This window comes from Canis lupus, chromosome 11 (genome assembly GCF_011100685.1).
Source record: "Canis lupus familiaris isolate Mischka breed German Shepherd chromosome 11, alternate assembly UU_Cfam_GSD_1.0, whole genome shotgun sequence".
NCBI classification, from domain to species: Eukaryota; Metazoa; Chordata; class Mammalia; order Carnivora; family Canidae; genus Canis; species Canis lupus.
In genome coordinates this window covers 1,416,746-1,434,188 of record NC_049232.1, presented here as the reverse complement: position 1 = coordinate 1,434,188, position 17,443 = coordinate 1,416,746, and the positions used below count along the sequence as shown (strand labels likewise).

The 17,443-nt window shown below is 60.5% G+C and overlaps 1 protein-coding gene and 1 long non-coding RNA gene across 7 annotated transcripts in view; one reads left to right on the top strand and one right to left on the bottom strand.

Moving 5' to 3' along the window:
• The window catches only part of FLT4 (fms related receptor tyrosine kinase 4), a 39,553-nt gene that overhangs the window by 11,040 nt on the left and 11,070 nt on the right, over positions 1-17,443 (bottom strand). For both annotated transcript variants that reach the window (XM_038551705.1, XM_038551703.1), the window contains exons 2-24: positions 15,006-15,102; positions 14,197-14,441; positions 13,881-13,993; positions 13,601-13,763; positions 13,266-13,405; positions 12,777-12,945; positions 12,392-12,509; positions 9,562-9,716; positions 9,313-9,475; positions 7,637-7,763; positions 6,467-6,575; positions 5,122-5,484; positions 4,683-4,829; positions 4,451-4,582; positions 4,178-4,284; positions 3,745-3,880; positions 3,189-3,293; positions 2,792-2,905; positions 2,547-2,635; positions 2,253-2,403; positions 1,646-1,740; positions 1,160-1,282; positions 8-119 (exon numbers count right to left, since the gene is read on the bottom strand). In XM_038551705.1, the coding sequence (XP_038407633.1) occupies positions 8-119; positions 1,160-1,282; positions 1,646-1,740; positions 2,253-2,403; positions 2,547-2,635; positions 2,792-2,905; positions 3,189-3,293; positions 3,745-3,880; positions 4,178-4,284; positions 4,451-4,582; positions 4,683-4,829; positions 5,122-5,484; positions 6,467-6,575; positions 7,637-7,763; positions 9,313-9,475; positions 9,562-9,716; positions 12,392-12,509; positions 12,777-12,945; positions 13,266-13,405; positions 13,601-13,763; positions 13,881-13,993; positions 14,197-14,441; positions 15,006-15,102 (3,273 nt within the window). The remainder of the gene's footprint in view (positions 1-7; positions 120-1,159; positions 1,283-1,645; positions 1,741-2,252; positions 2,404-2,546; positions 2,636-2,791; positions 2,906-3,188; positions 3,294-3,744; positions 3,881-4,177; positions 4,285-4,450; positions 4,583-4,682; positions 4,830-5,121; positions 5,485-6,466; positions 6,576-7,636; positions 7,764-9,312; positions 9,476-9,561; positions 9,717-12,391; positions 12,510-12,776; positions 12,946-13,265; positions 13,406-13,600; positions 13,764-13,880; positions 13,994-14,196; positions 14,442-15,005; positions 15,103-17,443) is intronic.
• LOC111097974 lies at positions 2,792-8,317 on the top strand. 5 transcript variants are annotated; one of them, XR_005366472.1, is made up of 5 exons: positions 2,792-3,319; positions 4,111-4,315; positions 4,501-4,791; positions 5,135-7,765; positions 7,979-8,317. It is a non-coding gene; the product is annotated as an uncharacterized LOC111097974 (long non-coding RNA). The 5 variants fall into 5 exon arrangements; XR_005366474.1 differs by lacking the exon at positions 7,979-8,317 and having other exon boundaries at positions 2,801-3,319; positions 4,111-4,418; positions 5,135-5,901; XR_005366476.1 differs by lacking the exon at positions 7,979-8,317 and having other exon boundaries at positions 2,807-3,319; positions 4,111-4,317; positions 5,135-5,901.

Below are 17,443 nucleotides of genomic sequence, written 5' to 3'. Positions count from 1 at the left end.
CACTTACCCAGGGAGAAGATCTCCCAGAGCAGCACCCCAAAGGACCATACATCACTCTGCGTGGTATACACCTTATCGAAGATGCTCTCAGGGGCCATCCACTTCAGTGGCAGCCGGGCCTGGGGGAGGCCGAAGGAAGTATGTCTCCATGGAGGGAGGGCAGAGAGGGAGAGGCCAAACCCTTGGGTAGCCCCTCTCTCACCTGTAGCCTCCCCAGAACCCTGCAGCCACACCCCAAGAAAGACCTATGGCCAAATCCACCCCTTGTGTGTTCAGAAGACGGTCACAATCGGCCCCCACCCCGTAGGTGCCTGGTGTCTTCCTTGAAGGCTTTTGCCCTGCTGCTTTTCTCCTGGGTCTGTCTGGGCCCCTTTCTTCCTCTGTGCACTGTTGGGGGGGCACTTGGGACCCCTCCTCGTTCAGACCCGAGACCCAGTCTCTGGAGGAAATGGGACCCTGCACACCCTCACCATCCCCCCTCAGTTGTTCACTTGGCCCCCCACCGGAAGCTGGGCATCACTCCTGATCCCTCGTCCTGTGGCTCCTGATGTGCTTTCCCCATCCACTGCCGGTGTCTCTACCTCTAGGGCCTCTACCTGGGAGCCCTGAGGGTCCTGGCCCCCATGATAGGCCTCTGCCTTCACCCCCAGCACACTGACTCCTCTTTCCTCATAGTCTGCAGATGGGGCTTCACCTGACTCTCCCCTCTACCTGCCTCTGCCCACTCGCGAGTTAGAATGAAGGGCAAAAACCTTGCAGGCTGACCCACCACATCCTAGCCCCACGCTGCCCACTACCCCCTCTCTGCAAGCCTTTTCCTTCCTCCTCTGGGGATGAACCCCCAATTTGCTTTGAGTGTTCATCCAAGTGCCTCTTGCCACCTCTGAGCACCACCAATGAGACACACGCTGCTCCCAGCACCCATATACTTTTCAATGGCCATCCTGCTCAGCAGACATGCAGTCAGCTGTGTCCACCTAATGGGCACAGCCATGGGGCCAAACACAGGCTCCAGTTGTCAGCTCCCATCTCTGTGCCCCTGCCCCATGTGCCCTGTTGGGGCCACTAAGGTCCCTGTAGGTGGTTCTCAGACCTTCCATGTAGATGGCACTGAGTCCCCCAGCTGACTCTCGGCCCTCCCTCTGTGGCCTGCACTCACACTGCCCTTTCGCACATAGTCAGGGTCTTTGTAGATGTCTCGGGCCAGGCCGAAGTCACAGATCTTCACCACATCGCTTTCTGACAGCAAGATGTTCCGAGCAGCCAGGTCCCTGTGGATACACTAGGGGTACAGGATGGGAGGGGTGCGAGAGGGTGGTCAGCACAGATCCCTGAGGCCCCCTCATTCCCCCCCCACCTGAGCCCTGCTCTTTCTGGGAGAGGTTTCCATGCTCTCCCAGAATTCTCCATGCAGAGGGTTCATGGAAATGGGGAGGCAGAGGAGGCTGTGGGGTAGGACAGATCCTACAACCCTTCTGTACACTGACTGGCTAGAGATATCATGAAATCACTCGCACACTCTGGTCACAGTTCCCTCCTCTGCAAAGTGGGAGAAACGTGTGCTGACCACAGCATCGCTGTGCAGTGAGATGAACAGGGCGTATGCACCCTTCTCCCTTCTGGAGGGGCCTGCTGGGGCGGTCACCTTGCGTGAGGCCAGGAACTCCATCCCTCGGGCCACCTGGAAGCTGTAGCAGACAAGGTCTTCCATGGTCAGCGGGCTCAGCCACAAGTCCTGGGCTGCACAGAGGAGCAAGGCAGGCTCAGCTGGTGGGGGTGGGCAGTGGGGGGTGGGGCTCTTCCATGACTCCCATCAATACCCTTCCCCAAAGAGGGCACTCGATCACTAAGCCTGGCCTCATCCCTCCTGGTCAGGCCCCTGAAGCTCCTGGCACTAGCTCACAAGCGGGTGGGCCCCCTCTCCTGCCCCTCAGCATCTAGCGCTCTGCAAACCCACGAACCACTCCCAGAAAGGTGAATACTGTTGCATCCTCGTACCTTGCACCTGCTACTTTTGCCTGTCCGCTCCCACCCTTGCCTGGAAGGCCAATGCCTAGATAGCCAGTGCTGATGCCCAAACGTCAAAAGTCTCTGTGGAAACTGCCCCTGTGGGGTCCTCCTCCCTTCCAAAGGAAAATCCATTACACGCTCACCCATGCAAGCCCCTCCAGGAGGGCCTGGGGCCCGCTTCTCCCGTGGTCCCCGATCGTGCCTAAGGCCCCTCCCTGGGCAAGGGGAAGCCAGGCTCTCACCTCCCGGGCCCGGAGGCGCCCGCCCTGCCCCGCCCTTGCCCATGAGGAGCCGGGACAGTAGGGCCCTCTCGCTGCTTCCCGGCCTCCTCCGGTCAGCTCTGGCACCTTCCACCAGGGTGCGGAAGCGCCTTCGCTGCTCAGGGGACTTCTCCTGCGAGTGCAGAGCGGGCGTGAGGGGGCTCCGCGCCCACGCCGGGCGCCCCCGCCCCGCCCCCCCCCGCCCCCGCCCGCCCCCGCCCCCGCGTCCCTGCAGGCTCCCGGCAGGACTCGGGCCTTCGGCAGGGCCCCACGTACCGCACAGGGGCTGAAGGCCTCCCGCTTGGCCCGCAGGAAGTTGGAGAGATTGCCGTACTTGCAGAACTCCACGATCACCATGAGGGGGCCTAGGGCCGCGCGGGAGCGGGGCGGTTGGGAGCGCGAGCGGGGCAGCTCGGACCCCGCCCCCCGCCCCGGGAGCCCCGCGAGCCCCGCCCCCCGCCCCCCGCCCCGGGAGCCCCGCCAGCCCCGCCAGCCCCGCGAGCCCCGGCCGAGCTCCCTACCGTTGGGCTTGGTGCACGCGCCCAAGAGGTTGACCACGTTGAGGTGGTTACCGATGTGGATTAGGATCTTGAGCTCCGACATCAGGGCGCGGTGCTCGCTGGCTGTGGCGCCCTCTGGAGGGGACACGGGGGCTTCGCGCGGTGCCGGGCCCGCCGCCCCCACCCCTGCCGCCGGCCCAGACGAGGCGCAGCTAGGGCGCCTGCCGCGGCGGGCCAGGGTCCCCGGCTTGACCCGCTCGCCTCCTGAGGCCGCAGTTCCAGGCCGGATTGGGAAGGACTGCTCAGATCTGAGTCTAACGCCTCCGTGAAAAGCCCGGGGTAGACTCTGGCTCTGTGCCTCGGTTTCCCCTCCTGAACCACGGCCCCACCAGCCCACTCAGAGTCGCTGACCCCGCACCTTTCAGCATTTTCACAGCCACGGTGTCACAGCTGCTGCCCTTGTGAATTCCAAAAGCCGAGGCTTCCACCACCTTCCCGAAGGCTCCATGGCCTAGGACTCTCCCTGTGGGAGCGGGGAGCCGGGTCCAGGTGAGCTGTATGAGGGCAAGGGTGGGGAGGGACTGGCAGCAGGGGCAACTCCTGTGGAGGGCCAGGAAGGAAGGCCAGGAGGGGGAGGAAACCTGGGAGCCTCTCTGCCAAACAGGAAGAGCAGGGAGATCAGGAGTGGGAAGAGAGGGAGGAGAGAAGTGGACAGGAAGGCCTGCATCCTCTCCCGGCAGGTGTGTTGGGTCCACCCTGCTGAGAGCTGTGGGAAGTGACCCTAGGGGGCCTGAGAACTGGAGCCCTGGCCAAGTTCTTGGGGTGCCCGCCCAGATGGCAGGACAGACCAGGTGGGGGCCAGGCATAACTTTCTGGCCTGAGAACGGAGGCATCTCAGCACTTCAGAAGAAAGCAGTCTACAAGGGCAGGATAGGATGGATGGGTGGGTGAGGGGTGCTGGCTGATCCCCTCACCAAGGTGCAGCCGCTCCCGGGGGAACTCCCACTGGCTGGCATCATAGGACAGGTATTCACACTGCTCCTCCAGAGGCACCTCCCCCGGGTCCATGATGATGGACAGGTAGCCCGTCTTGATATCTGCGTGGGCTGGCTGGGGTGGGGTGGGGACAACTAATTGATTTGGCCATTCCACCATCTTGGGTGAACTTTTCCCCAGGACAGGTGGGATGTCCTTTGGGACTCTCAGGCAAGGAGGAGACAGGCAGACTGACAATCTCTGGTTGTGTAGGAGCCCAGCATGGAGGGGTCAGAGAGGCTTCCTGGGAGGTGAGACTTCCAGGTGAGCCAGGATGGTGGAGGACCCCATTCCTTATCTTACAGGCTGTGAATGGCCTAGAGAGACCCCACAGGAGCAGTGAAGAGGCTCAGTTGGGGGAGGAGCACTCACCCTCCTCATGTTACAGAAGATGAGGAGAAGGAGGACCCAGAAGAAGACAGCGATGACCCCAGTGCCGACAAGGATCACGATCTCCATGCTGCCTTTATCCTCGGAGCCTGTGCGGGCAGAAAAGGGGCCAGTCTGCGTGTGTGTGTTAGGGGGAAGGGGGTGAACCCTGCAGGAAGCCCCCCTTCTAGTGGGCACGGCTTGAGGGAAGTGGTTATGAGAAGGCACCAAGTGCAGGTGGCAGGTGGGTGGCAGGGCGCTAAGGGGAGGCCGGACCTTCCACGGCCACGCTGGCAGAGGAGTTGACGCAGCCCTTGGCATTGCAGACGCTGCACAGATAGCGGCCCGCGTCCTCCTCACGCACGCGCTGTATGCTGAGCTTCTGGTTCGAGTCTGCCAGGTCGATTCCTGTAGGGGACGGTGTGTGGCTTCGAGTTCAAGTAGGTCTAGGGCCTTGACCTGGTAAGCGTCTGCACCCCGCCCTTCGCCCCGGGGTCCACCACTCTACCGGACTCTTCCTCCAGCAGCCTCTCGTCTTTGTACCACAAGATACTGGGCACGTGTGCCCCGGCCACCGGGCACCTCATCTCCAGGGAGTCGCTCACGTTCACCAGGAGGTCGGTCAAGTTCTGCGTGAGCCGCGGGGCTTCCAGGGCTGGGGGGGGGGGGGGGGTCAAGGGGGAGCTAAGCGGGATTGCAGGAAACAAGAGGGCGTTCGGGGAAGGGGCCCTCCAGGGCTGGAAGCCGAGAGGGGGGACGGATTGTGCCAAGCTCTGGGAAGGATCGGATTTGAGCGCAGGGTCGTGTGGGCTGTGGACCTCCACCGTAGGGATGGGGAGGAGGACCCTCCTGCAGATTCAGGCTCCCGGAAAGACAGGGTTCTGGGCGGGGAGGAAGGCTCCTCGCGGGGCTCTGCCAGCCCTCCCCTGCAGCGCTGCCCGCCTCACCCTGCACCGACAGGTACTTCTTGTGGCAGTGCTTGTCGTGGCTGCGACGGTCCTGCACCTCGCATACGTAGTCGCCTTCGTGCTCAGGTGCCACGCTGGGGATGGTCAGGCTGAGCGTGGTGTGGCGCGCCCCTGGCGCCACCTCCTCCAGGCGGGCTGCCAGCGGCGTAGCGAAGAGGTGCACGTTTTTGCAGTCGAGCAGCAGCGGGTTCCCATGAGCATCGTGCAGCGTGGACAAGTTGAGGCGGTACCAACGCAGATGCTCGTAGGTGTAGTTGTCTGCCCGGCAGCTCAGGCGCACCTCTTGGCCCTCTAGGGGCTCCTCCGATGGTTCGGATTCTATGCTGAAGCCATCGGGGATGTCTGCGGAGCGAGGAGGAGCCTCTGTGACGGGCACCCGGAGCTGGCTCACCCACCTGCCCACGCTGGTGCTTGCTCTCGCTTTTCCAACTGCTTTTGAACTCACTCTGCCCTCAGCCAAGACTTGTACCACCTAAGTCTGGACTGGGGACTTTCTGGGTACTCTTTTCCCCAGCACTGACCAACGGGGCCCTCCCTGAAGTCAGCCCCACTGACTTCTCCTGCCTCACCTTCTTCTAGCTCTCTACCGTCTGAGCCCCAACCTGGCTGCTGCCCCTACACTCCCGGGAGCCCAGGTCATCCGTGTGGTTCTTGTCAGCACACTTGGTGCGGTCCCGTTGCATCCTGCCTTGCTGCTGACCACGCTCCACCACTGGCCTCTCCTTGAAATTATCTTGTTGTTTCATTAGCTTGTGGCAATGCCTCGCTCCTGATTCCTTTTGTCTGTCTGGCCACACTCCTTGTCAGGCTTGTGTGGGCTCCTCTCCCCTCCTCCCTCCTGCAGGGTTCTCTCTGGCCCCATGTCCCTTCCAGGTGCCTCATTTACACTCCTGGGCCCAGCAACTGTCCCTTTAATGGGCTTCTTAGCTTTCCTGGGGTCACTAACACATTTGAAAATTGGACGAAACTATGGACCTTTCCCCCGGGAAGTGTACCTGTGAGCCAGCTGCTCTGTTGGAAGGGGACTGGGAGGGAGGTGGAGCCATAGGGAGAGGAAGGGCACCGGTGGGGAGGCACCTCCAAGGCTGGAGGCAGAGAGTGCCACTCCATGCTGGAGGATCAGCACCCCAGTCCATAGGCTCATGACCTCCAAATCTATCCTGCCTGCTCAGACCCAGGGGCCCAGTGGGCCCTAAGTATCTCTCCTGGACACCCCACTTCATCAGAAACTCAATGGGCCCGACCTGGCCTCACTGTCCTCTCTCAGGCCTTCTCGCCTTCCTCTTGTTCCTGACCTCCACCCAGACCTGCCCAGGTCACTCACTGGTCACGTAGAAGTAGATGAGCCGCTCGTCCTGGCCCACTTTGTTGAAGACCACACACTTGTACATGGCAGACACGTTGGCATCCTGGATCACCAGCTTGCTCACCGTCTAAGCAGAGCACAAGCACACGGATCCATGTCCTGCCCAAGTTCCTCCCAGCTTGACCGTCCTCCCTACCTGCAGGGAGGCTGCCATGGTCAGCTGAGTATCAGGGATGCTAGAGGCCCAGAGCTGAGAAGGACCAAAGCTCAGAGGCAGGACCCGGAAGGGTGAGGTGGGGAGTGGAAGGTGAAGCCCTTGCACAGCAGAGGTGGCTCTCTGGGAAAGTCCAGGGCATAGCTATGAACAGCTGGCATCGGCTGTGGCTGAGGTCCGAGGACAATGTTAGGCTGAGCAAGAGGGACCTCTGGGCATGGATGGGCTGGGGCTCTGGCCATGTTGAGCAAGGGCACAGACCCAGCAAGCACTGGGCTATGATTTGGAGGGCAGGGCAAGGCTGGTCACTGTGTAAGATCCTTGTGATGTGCCACGTGTCCTGGGGCTGCTCACACCACCTCTCTCAGGGCCCTGCATGGTGGCCAGCGAAGGGAATGAGAATGGGTCCCAGATCTCCAGAAGGCCTCTGGCCTGGGCAGTAAGAAGCTTGGAGGCAGGGGGAGGAGAGAAGGCCTTAGGCCCTGCCTACCATCCAAACAACCTCTCCCCCAACCCCCCTTCCAAGCTGGGCACTTCCTGGCCAGGCCTGGAACAGGAAGAGGCTCTGGAGGTGTGCAGGAAAACAGGAAGTGACTGTAGGAAGTGGGTGCCTTTGTTTGTCCCCTCCCCCGCCTGGCCCCTTCTAGGCACTGCCTCCAGGCTGGGCCAGCAGCTTGGTTGCCTTCAGAGGGGACCTAGCTGGCCGTGGGCCTGACCTTCCTAGCCCTAGGGCCTGTGGGTGGCTGGGGCCCAGGACCTGGCCAGGCCACCTTCCATCAAAGCTTCCCTGTCTGGAAAGCAGCTAGAGGTCCCTCCCCTCCAATGCACATATAGGAAGGGTAGCTGAGGCCCAGAAACACTGCAGAAAGACCACCAACTCTCAGAACTCTGCAGGCCTGGTAGAGATGGAAGCCAGGAGATGGCCCTCCCCACCTCCCTTCTCCTTCCCTGTCAGTGGCATGGCTGGCGTGTACCTTATTCTTCCCCTCCACAAACTCGGTCCAGGTGTCCAGGCTCTCGATGGGGTTCACGGCATCCTGGGTGGTCACCTCTCGCCAGTCCTGGCACTGTGGCATGTGGTCTCTCTGCTGCCGCCGGCTGCTGTGAGCAAGGAGGGGGCAGGGCAGGGCAGGTGTGGGCAGAGAATGCCCCTCAGGGAGTGGGGGTCAAGCTGCTGTCATACTCAGGGTCACCTACTCACATGGGTGGGTAAGGCTGGCTGTCAGGCTGAGGCAAGGGCAGGGATTGGGGCTTTGTGCCTGGAACACTGTCTTCCACCCTTTACGCTCATGGCCCTGCAACAATCTTGTCCCCAGTAGGCAAAGGGTTGCTGCCCTCAGAGTAGCACATACCTGTGGCCCTGTGGTTCATCTCTAGCCTGCTCTACCCACCATCCCCTACTTGAGATGTGCCTCTTCCTGCAAAGTCCACCTGGATCTCCCAGGGGTAGCAAAGTCACCACTTCTGTTCCAGGAAGCCATCTCTCTCCTTCCAGAGCTGCAGCCCCTTCCTGGGCTGGATGTGACCCCAGTACCTTTGGTCTTTTGTTGGAATATGGGTCTGGGACCCCAGGGGAGGCTTTTATCTGCCCCCAGCAAGACCCCAACCCCAGGGTTCTTTTTTTTTTTTAAATAAAAGATTTTATTCATGAGACACACAGAGGCAAAGACACAGGCAGAGGGAAGAGCAGGCTCCCTGCGGGGAGTCTGTGTGGGACTGGATCCTGGGACTCTGGGATCATGCCCTGAGCTGAAGGCAGACCCCAACTGCTGAGCCACCCAAGAGTCCTCCCAACTCCATGGTTCTGTCAGTTGACCCAGAGATTGGGGTAGAGGGAAGGTATCAGAGGGAAACAAATTTGGAAGTGTCTGGTGGTCTAGAAGAATCTCTTATGAGCCTTGGGTGTAGCAGGCCACCCCTATAGAGCCTCCTCCACTGACTGTGTGGGGGCTACAGCCCGTCTCCCGGTGCAGCCACTCTGTCTCCTCCTCGGGTTCCCAGCATCATCCTTCCCCAGGTTGTGGCCTTCCACCTTAGTGCCCTCCAGACCACTGGCTAGCTTGGCAGCCCCCTCCCATCTCTTGCTTGTCCCGAGTTGTCACTGCTCTGAGCATACTCCTAGGGCAGTCTGTCTTGTTGGCACACAAGCTTGGCGGCACTGGGGAGCATGGCCCAGCAGTCGGGCTAGCTCTGCTGCTTACAGCCATGACCTTGGGAAAATCAGATCCCTCCTCCTACCCTCAGCTGCCTCTTCTGTAAGTGGTCATCATGGGCATGGCTCAGAAAAAGCTAACTGGGCATGGTTGGTATGTCCCCAGGCTGAGCACAAGGCTCTTTAATGAGCTCAGGTCCACCCACTTGATGCCCAGGTCCCTAGGTCCTCCTGGATGATGTAATTTTGTGTCCTGGGGGCTTTACTTTCAAGGGTGATGGGTGGGGACTGCGCCATTCCTGTGTCCAGCCCAGCCTGACTGGGGGCATGTGGACCTCAATCAGGAGAGGTGAGGTCAGGGATTGGCTCTAGTTGAATTGTGGTAGGGCTCTGAGCAGGGCTCTGGGGATGGGTGCAGGCAGTGGTAAGAAGGGGCTCACAGCCAAGGTTGGGGACAGGGCTGGGAAGTGAGGAAGGACAGGCCAGAGCCACACTCACAGGCTGCGCTTGGTGAAGGTCTTGCAGGGTGTCCATGGCCGCCAGTGCCACTGGACACTGAGAGGGGGGGGCACCCCGTAGGCAGTGCAGGTGAGGGCCTGGCGACTGTGGCGGGAGTAGGTGCTGGGGGAGGAAGCCTCCTTCTCGTGGATGTGGGGGGGCACTGGGGGCACAGGCAGTTGGCCGGTCAGCAGGCCCCTGCCGGCACACCTGCCACGCACTGTCCTCCCTCCTACTCTGCCCCCATACCATTCACCACCAGCTCCAGGCTGATGTTGCGCTGCAGGCTGGCCGCAGAGTTCCACAGGGCGAGGGTGTAGATGCCCGCGCTGGCCTCCGTCACCTCCTTGAGCACCAGGGCATGTGGACTGTGGCGCCCAGACACTGACTTCTTGTCCTTGTACCTGGCCCAGGAAGGGAGTTCAGGGGACTGCATGGATCCCGCTCCAGCCCCGCCACACCCAGGCTCCACCAACAGCGTACACTGTCTGGGGAGGCGGGAGGAGGCTGGTGCCAGAGTCCTAATGGGCCTGGCTGGAGCAGAAGGCCCCTCCTAGACCTGACCAGAAGGCTTCAGGGAAGGGTGTCAGGGGCTCGGGCTGGGACAGTGACTTGGGATGGAGAGCAGGTGGCCTCAGGGCTATGGGGATGGTAGGTCTCACATCTGCGGGCCCAGAGGCAACTACAGTGCCCAGAGTGCCCCATTTCTCACAGGCTTCAGTGGGGTGTGCTGGGAAGGATCGGAGGTATAGTCCCCTAGAAGCACTGCCCAGACCATCACCACTTTCTGACCCCCAGCTCTGCCCTTTTGGAACTTTTCAGATACAGGAACTTTTGGTCATTCCCATACTCCCACTTGGGGCCTTGGCACTCGCTGTCCCCTCCTTGCTTGGATGCTCAATGCTCTACACACCTGTATGGCTCCCTCTCTCCCATTTATAAATACCCATTCATCCTACCGCCCTATGAACCAGCTCCTGCCCTCTGCTCTGTACCTGCTTGCTCATGAGCATACTGATTTTCACACACGTGTCTATTGACCATCCATCTCCCCCACTAAGCCATGTGGACACCGTCCTCCCTGGACTGCTATGTCCCTCACAAATAGAGCGGTAGAAGCAGGCATTCAGTGCATATTCATATGCAAATAAATGCATATGCGAGTAAGCAGATGCCTCACACCCCACAGGGTGGCTCTTCCCCAGGCCTGAGCTGGGAGTACTTGCAGGGTGGCCACTCTGCAACCCATGCTTTCCGTGGAAATGGTCCTCCCTCAGGCCTGGGGAAGGTGCCTTGACCTGGTATTCAGCCACAGAGCTGTGGCCGAGGCACATCCTTGGTCAGCAACAGTGAAGGGGGATGAAAGCAGGGGACATGACTCATCTGGGGTCACATAGCAGGGCAGGGCAGAACAGACCCGAGGCCATGTGGTCTGCCAGGCTCTGGTGCAAAATCCCGAGTCTGCCACCTGCTGTATCTATGATCAGGGGAAAGCCCTCTCATGGGCCTGGGCACCCAGTGTCCTCATCTGAAAACTGGGGAAACAATGCACTTTCTTGCAGGGGTCGCGAGGTTGAACGGAGTTACGGCATTTCGTGTCAGCACTGCCCCAGACACAGAGTGCTTCGGGAGTGGAGGACCGGCCTGCCTATCTGTCCACTAGATTTCCATCCATTCACGTACTCATAATCATCGCCTGACAACCTAGTAGAGTGGGCCCCTGTGTGCTACAGGGTCCCGGGGCAGGTGTCTCAGTGGACAGTGGGCCCAGCTGAGTGCTTCTTGGAGGCAGATGTTGGTCAAGCGAGAGAAGAAAAACCAGATGTAGTGGGAATGGTGAGAAGCAGCCAGACCCTGAATGAAGAGCTGGGCTTCCCTCTCAGAGCAGGAGCAGTCCTGCTGGCCTTCGGGGGCAGAGGGCAGAGCTCCAGGTGTCTCTAGGAGGCTGATATATGAAGGAGGCTCCAGGCTGTGCCCTGCCCCCCAAATGCTGGTCCTATATTAGGTACCCCTGCAATGGAGCCCAGAGCCTGTGGCCTCAGATGTAGGGTTATACCAGGCCCAGGCCATCCTGGGGCCCTCCTAGGAGAAGCCTGCTGTAAGCCCACGGCCAGCACAGTGAGATCCCAGCTGACAATGTCTGGGGCCTCTGCTTGCTCAGCCCCAGGCTTTCAGAAAAGGTTATCCTGCCTGGAGGGAGGTGCCCCACGCTGGGAAGGGCAGGGCTCCTTTGGCCATCGGGGAAAGGATGAAGCAGAACCCTCCCAGGGGACTCAGTACTCAGGTAGGAATGCCCTGTCCCCTCCCCCACCTGTTTCCTGTCTGTACCATGGGGGGGTCAGGCTAGAGTGTGACCTTCCAGCATTGGGCCACACGGACTGCTCAGATGACCCAAGGGTGTGTGTAGGGATGCTATGCCAACTTGAGCTCTTAGGGAGCTCTCTGGGAGCACCTAGCAAGGGTGGACCATCACTAAGGGACTCCCTCACTGCCTCACTGACCTTTGATACATCCCATAGGAGAGGTCTTACTCTCAGTTCACAGACCAGAGCTGGGACAATGGAGCCTGTGGGCCTCCTGGAAACTCTTGATTACTGCCACACAGCTCCGGCCTGGCCCTGAGCCTTTCTCTACAACAGTTTGTGGAACCCTTGTGGCATCTCAGCTTCTGGTAGGAGGGTCCTCGGGGAGACAAATCTGTCCAGGGAGGCCTGGGAAACCCAAAGCTACTCTGCTGGGCAGGCCAGAGCTCTGTAACACCCTCCCACTGGCAGGGCCCTCCAATACACTGAGCAGGTGCAGGAACCAGTAAGCTAAAGCTCTGCACTGTGCCCACTGCACCCACACATAGAGCAGCCCCGTAGGTGCAAGCTTGCCCAGTTTCGTAGCAAGATAACTTTCCCTCTGGCTTAATTATTGTATTAGGTGCACACTCCTTAGAGTGTCTTCAGAGGCAAGTCCCTGTCAGGGTCTCAGGGCAAAGACCCTAATGGGAGGGGGATGCTGCACTTCTTGCCCGGTGGTCTGTTCTCCTGCTGGACCTGGTGGGTAGCGAGAGGCAGGGGACCAGGGCTGGTACCATTGGAACTCCGGTAGAGGGTATGCCGCTAGCTTCACAGGCAGCTTCACCAGCTCATCTCCTGCCGTGGCCTCCAGGACAGGACCCTTGAGCCATTCGACGCTGATGAAGGGCTTTTCTGCCAGATGGGAGGCATCAGTGTAAAGTCGGGGCCTGAAGGCACTGACCCACCACTGCTCAGGGGCTCTCAGCCACGATCCAGCACGCCCAGGGGCCAGACGCCTGCAGATCGGGCCCTCCTGGGGTCTACTCATTGCCCTCCCTTCCCTCTGGCTAGACTCCACACTGCTCAGGTGCACCCTGACCTCTGCCCCTGCCCCCACTGCACAAGTACCCCGGGGCCCCAGGCCTGATGACTGACACCTGAGCCAGCCGCAAGCCATACCATGCACGATGACCTCGGTGCTCTCCCGGAATCGCTGGATGCCATTGTTGGCCTCACACACATAGGGGCCCAGGTCATTCTGACTGACGTTGTAGATGGTCAGGATGCTGGACAGCTCTGTGTGAGTCTGCTGGGAGCGCCGCTCTGGCACCCACTTACCCCGCTCTGCCTACCCACAGCCAGGGGAAGCCCAGGGTCAGAGCAGGTGGCCTCTGGCAGAACTGAATGCCCAGGGCACATACCCCAGCCCAGAAGTGGGCCTGGAAGCCTTAGGCCCAGACCTAGAATTTTCCTTGGGGTAGCCCCTTTCATCAGACAGGGGCTTCTGAGGCGGGACTGGGTCCACACCTCTTCCATTCAGAGGCTAGGAGGGCGTGGCCAGTGATGGGGACCCCCTGGGGACAGTGCAGGCATAGGGCAGGTGTAGGCAGTGACAAGGACTTTTGGGGATGGTTCCAGTATGGCCCGTGGTGGGGCCGTCGGCTTCACCTGCTTCCCTGGGTAGTCCCAGTCGAAGGTGACACCCGAGTTGAATTCAGCCCACACTGTGCAGTTCAGGACCAGCTTCTCCCCGACCAGCAGCTCCAGCGACTTCTTGGGGAACAGCTGGATGTCATAGAGCTCATTGCCTGGTGATACATGCACAGTGACCCCCATGCTCCTCATGGGATGGCATGCGCAGGGCGCCCACCAAGATCAGTGGTGGCACCTATGGCCGGCCCCACCACTGGGATTTGGGGGATCCCCCGTCCTCCTCCTGCAGTTCTCCTGGGACGTGGGCAGTGGTCACTGGGGGAGGGCCCTGCAGTGCAGGCGGCCCCTACCTGTGATATGCACGAGGAAGGGATTGGAGAGGAAGGCCTGGCCACCCCAGGTGGTCTCGCACTGCAGGTACAGTGCATCGCGCAGCAGTGGCGTGGGCACCCGCATGCCCCGGCGGTCGTCCCACACCAGCTCCTGCCCATCAGGCTGCAGTGCTAAGTTTTGCTGCAGGGACACGGTGGCCGTCAGTACTCTTTCTCCCAGCCAGACCAGTGGGCACCTTTCCCCGGGATGGGACAGGATGGCTGGATCCTGGGCTGGGACTGGGGATAAGGGCTGTACCGATCTCAGCGTGATGTTGAGGCCGGGGAAAGACACCAGGCAGGGCACCCACATGGAATCCTTCCTGTTGACCAGGAGCGTGTCTGGCTTGTTGATGAATGGCTGCTCCAAGTCTGGGGAGAGGGAGCAGGTTGTGAGAGGGGAAGGCGGGGCTCGGGGGTCCTCCACTCAGGTGAGGGGCAGTCGGGCATCCCTTCCCTCCAGGGTCTGCAGGATGGGGCCGGGGGGTGCAAGTGCAGATTACCGCTCCAGGATCCAAGCCCCTGGCCCATGTCTCCTGGGCAGCTGCGGGGCCAGGCAGCCTGGGTCCCCTCACCTCTCACAAACACGTAGGTGCTGGCGGCTGTGGTGCCCTCGATGCGGGCCTTGATGTACTTGTAGTAGCAGCGGTAGCTGCCTGTGTTGTTGGCGTGTGCCTCGGGCAGCAGCAGCACCTTGCAGTAGGGTCTGGTGTCCGTGCCCTCGCAGTCTTGCACAACTCCCATGTCCTCGCCATCCTTCTCCCTGGTGGCTGGCATCTCCTGAGCCCCTGGCCAGGACCACTCAAGGGGGTGCTGCCCCCTGGCAGAGGACACGAGAGCATAACAGAGGCCCCAGCTGTGGTCCCAGGGCACAGTCCCTGGGACCCTTCCTGGGGCCATGCCTTGCCTGCAGCCCATCTCATCCAGAGATCAGATCAGCCCAATTTTGGGGCTCACTGGCTCCTAGGCCTGCATGAGGTAGGCTGGCCTGAAGAGAAGCCTGCTGATCATCCCTGGGGCTACAGGGACTGTAACGGGGCCAGTCTGGGTGGGTGGGCCTGGTGCCAGTGGAGGGTGGCTGGGGTGGATGTAGGGGATCTGGGGTCCATGCAGGGTGACCTGGGAGGTAGGCAAGAAGTGTCCCAGGTGCGAGTGTGGGCAAGGTGGGAGTGGCTGCAAGGTGTCTGCAGGGCCAAGGATGGTCCATGCCTTCGGGTGCCCACCCCCAGGTGACCAGGGAGCCCCACTAAGCATTGAGGTCCCTTTGCCTCGGGGAGGGGCTGCCTTCTGGGCTCTCCTCTACTACCTCCTGCTTTGGCCTTCTCCGGTCCCCTTGGCCTGGGGTGGGGACCCAGGCCCATTTCTCTGGCTGAGGTCTGAGTACCTGCAGGAGATGGATAGGCTGTCACCGGAGTCAATGATGTGTGTCTCCTCCGTGATGTTTAGAGTTGGGGGGGTCATGGAGTAGCCCCTTGCCAGGCCTGGGGTGGAAGACAGGGTTAGTGTGGTGCTGGGTCGTGAGTTCACATGGTGACGTCAATCCAGTACTAAGAGTATACTTTTTCCTGGGGCAGAGACTGCCCCAGCTCCTGGCCCTGGCAGCAGACAGGTCCCAGACCCCAGTGAGCCCTGACCTACCCAACCCCAATCTCTGGCCCCACATAAGCTGAGCTGTCAGCATGAAGTCGACTGGGGAGACTGCAGGCCTGATCCTACACTGGGGGAGACCTGGAATGTGTCACCTTGGCATTGTGACCCTCACATGTCTGCCTGAGGCCCCTCCTTCCTGAACCTCAGATGCACAGCCACTGCTTGTACTGGTGTTACAGTGCAGACCCTCCCCAGATGCCCAGAACCAAGGGCCTCGGCCTTCCCCCAAAATTCTGCCTATGACCTCACTCTTTCCCAGGTCCTGTGGACTTTACCTCATGTCCTTGGCTCCATATGCTTCTGTTCACCCTTGCAGCCCCCTCCAGCTACCCTAGCTCCCCCCTAATCCCTGGCCTTGTTCCTTCATTCCTCCCACTCCTCCAAGCCCCTCCCAGGGCTTGGCCCCAATCGCACAATTAACTGCTTCGCCTGGTTGAAAACCCTCCTGCTGCCCTGCTGCCCATGTAGTTTCTTGCCCACCATCCTCCTCCTGGCAGGGCAGTGTGTGCCCCCGCCTGTGTGCATGTTGATAGGTGAGGGTCCGTGCGCACGTGTGCGTGTGTGTATGTATGTGTCTGTACTTGTGGGTGTGGATATGTGTGCCTATGGAGTGGATGTGTATGCATGTCTTTGGCATGTCAGTGTGTGCGTGCCCATGGGCGTGTGTGTGTGTGTGTGTGTGTGTGTGTGTGTGTGTGCGTGCGATCCCGGTAGGGGTAGGAGCAAGCCTTGGGGGAGGTCTGGACATGGAACTCTGGCAGATGCATCCTGCCAGGACCATCCTGAGACAACAGGAAGAGAGGACTGTGTGGCTGGAGGCCCAGGGCTGTGTCCTGTCCCTCCCCCTGTGTCCCTGTCCTCCTGGGGGGCACTGACCACTACTGGCCCCAGCCTGCCATCCTCTCCAGTCCCACAGATCCAGCTCCTTTGTCCTCTCTGGCCCAGCTCCCTGATGCAGCATTGTCCCACCCTGACAGCTAATTGCAGAACGTGGATCCCAGGGACCCTCCACCTAGTTGGCTTTACACCACCCTGACCCTGACCTGCCCTAGGAGGCAGCACCAGGACGGCATGCTGTGTACACCAAGATCTCATTTCAGATCACATGGACAGGATGGCCACTGGCCAGGGCCTGGCTCGCCCCTCCCTTCCATGCCTCCTGCTGGCCAAAACTTTCTAGGCACCCCACCACGCAGGTCAGAAGGAGAAGGTCTTCACTGAACATCTAGTCTCATTGTACAGACAGGGAAAACGAGGCCCTCTTACTGGGCTGCACCACCACCCTCAGAAGGCCACTCACCTGGCCACTGTTGACCCAGCCTGAACCCAGTGCACCCCTTCCTGGCAGTCAGGCCAGGGGGCTCTGCCACCAGATTCATCCTCCCTAGGGTGAGTGTTAGCCCTCCATGCACACCAGCCTCCACTGCACACCTCCAGGCAAGGCTACTGGGAAGGGGGTGCTCTGCAAAGGGAAAGCTCCCCTCTAGGAGTTAGGGCCTGGGTGTTGAAGGAAAAATAGGATTTTCCAGGGAATGGAAGGTGAATAAAGCCACAGCAAGCAGACAACTGGCCTCTGAGCTATAGAAGAGGAGGGACAGTGGGCTTGGGTCTGGACCTGCAGGGGATGAGAGAATGGGCCCTCCCAGTGGACCAGTTGGGGGTCAGGCCTGAGGCTAGTGTGTGGGCACCAGAGGAGAGGCATGGTTGCCAGCACCCACCTGCCCCAGGCCTGTGCATGCCCATGGTGAGGCCTGCAGCACTGCCCTGGGACACCCAGGGAGGCCCATGGTCCCCTGGGGTACACATCCAAGGCACACACCTGGCACCCCTGGCCATGCAGCTGTGGCAGATGCCAGCCCCACTTCCTTGGGCAGCTCCCTTTTGCTTCCGGATAAAGTAGGGGGATGCCAGGACTCTGCCCACTGCCCTTCTCTCCAGCTTCATCTCCGGATACATTTCTGAGAGGTACAGAGCTCTCACCTTTGTCCCAAAGTGCCAGACTTTTCATATCTTGAAGTCTTGTCTTCACCTGTCTTTTATCCCTGGACATTTGTATTTCCTTTCCTAATGGGAGCCCCCCCCCCCCCCCCCCCCCCCCCCCCCCCCCCCCCCCCCCCCCGCGCTGGGCCCAATTCATACATCTCTTCCCCTGGTGGGGCAATCAGTGTTACT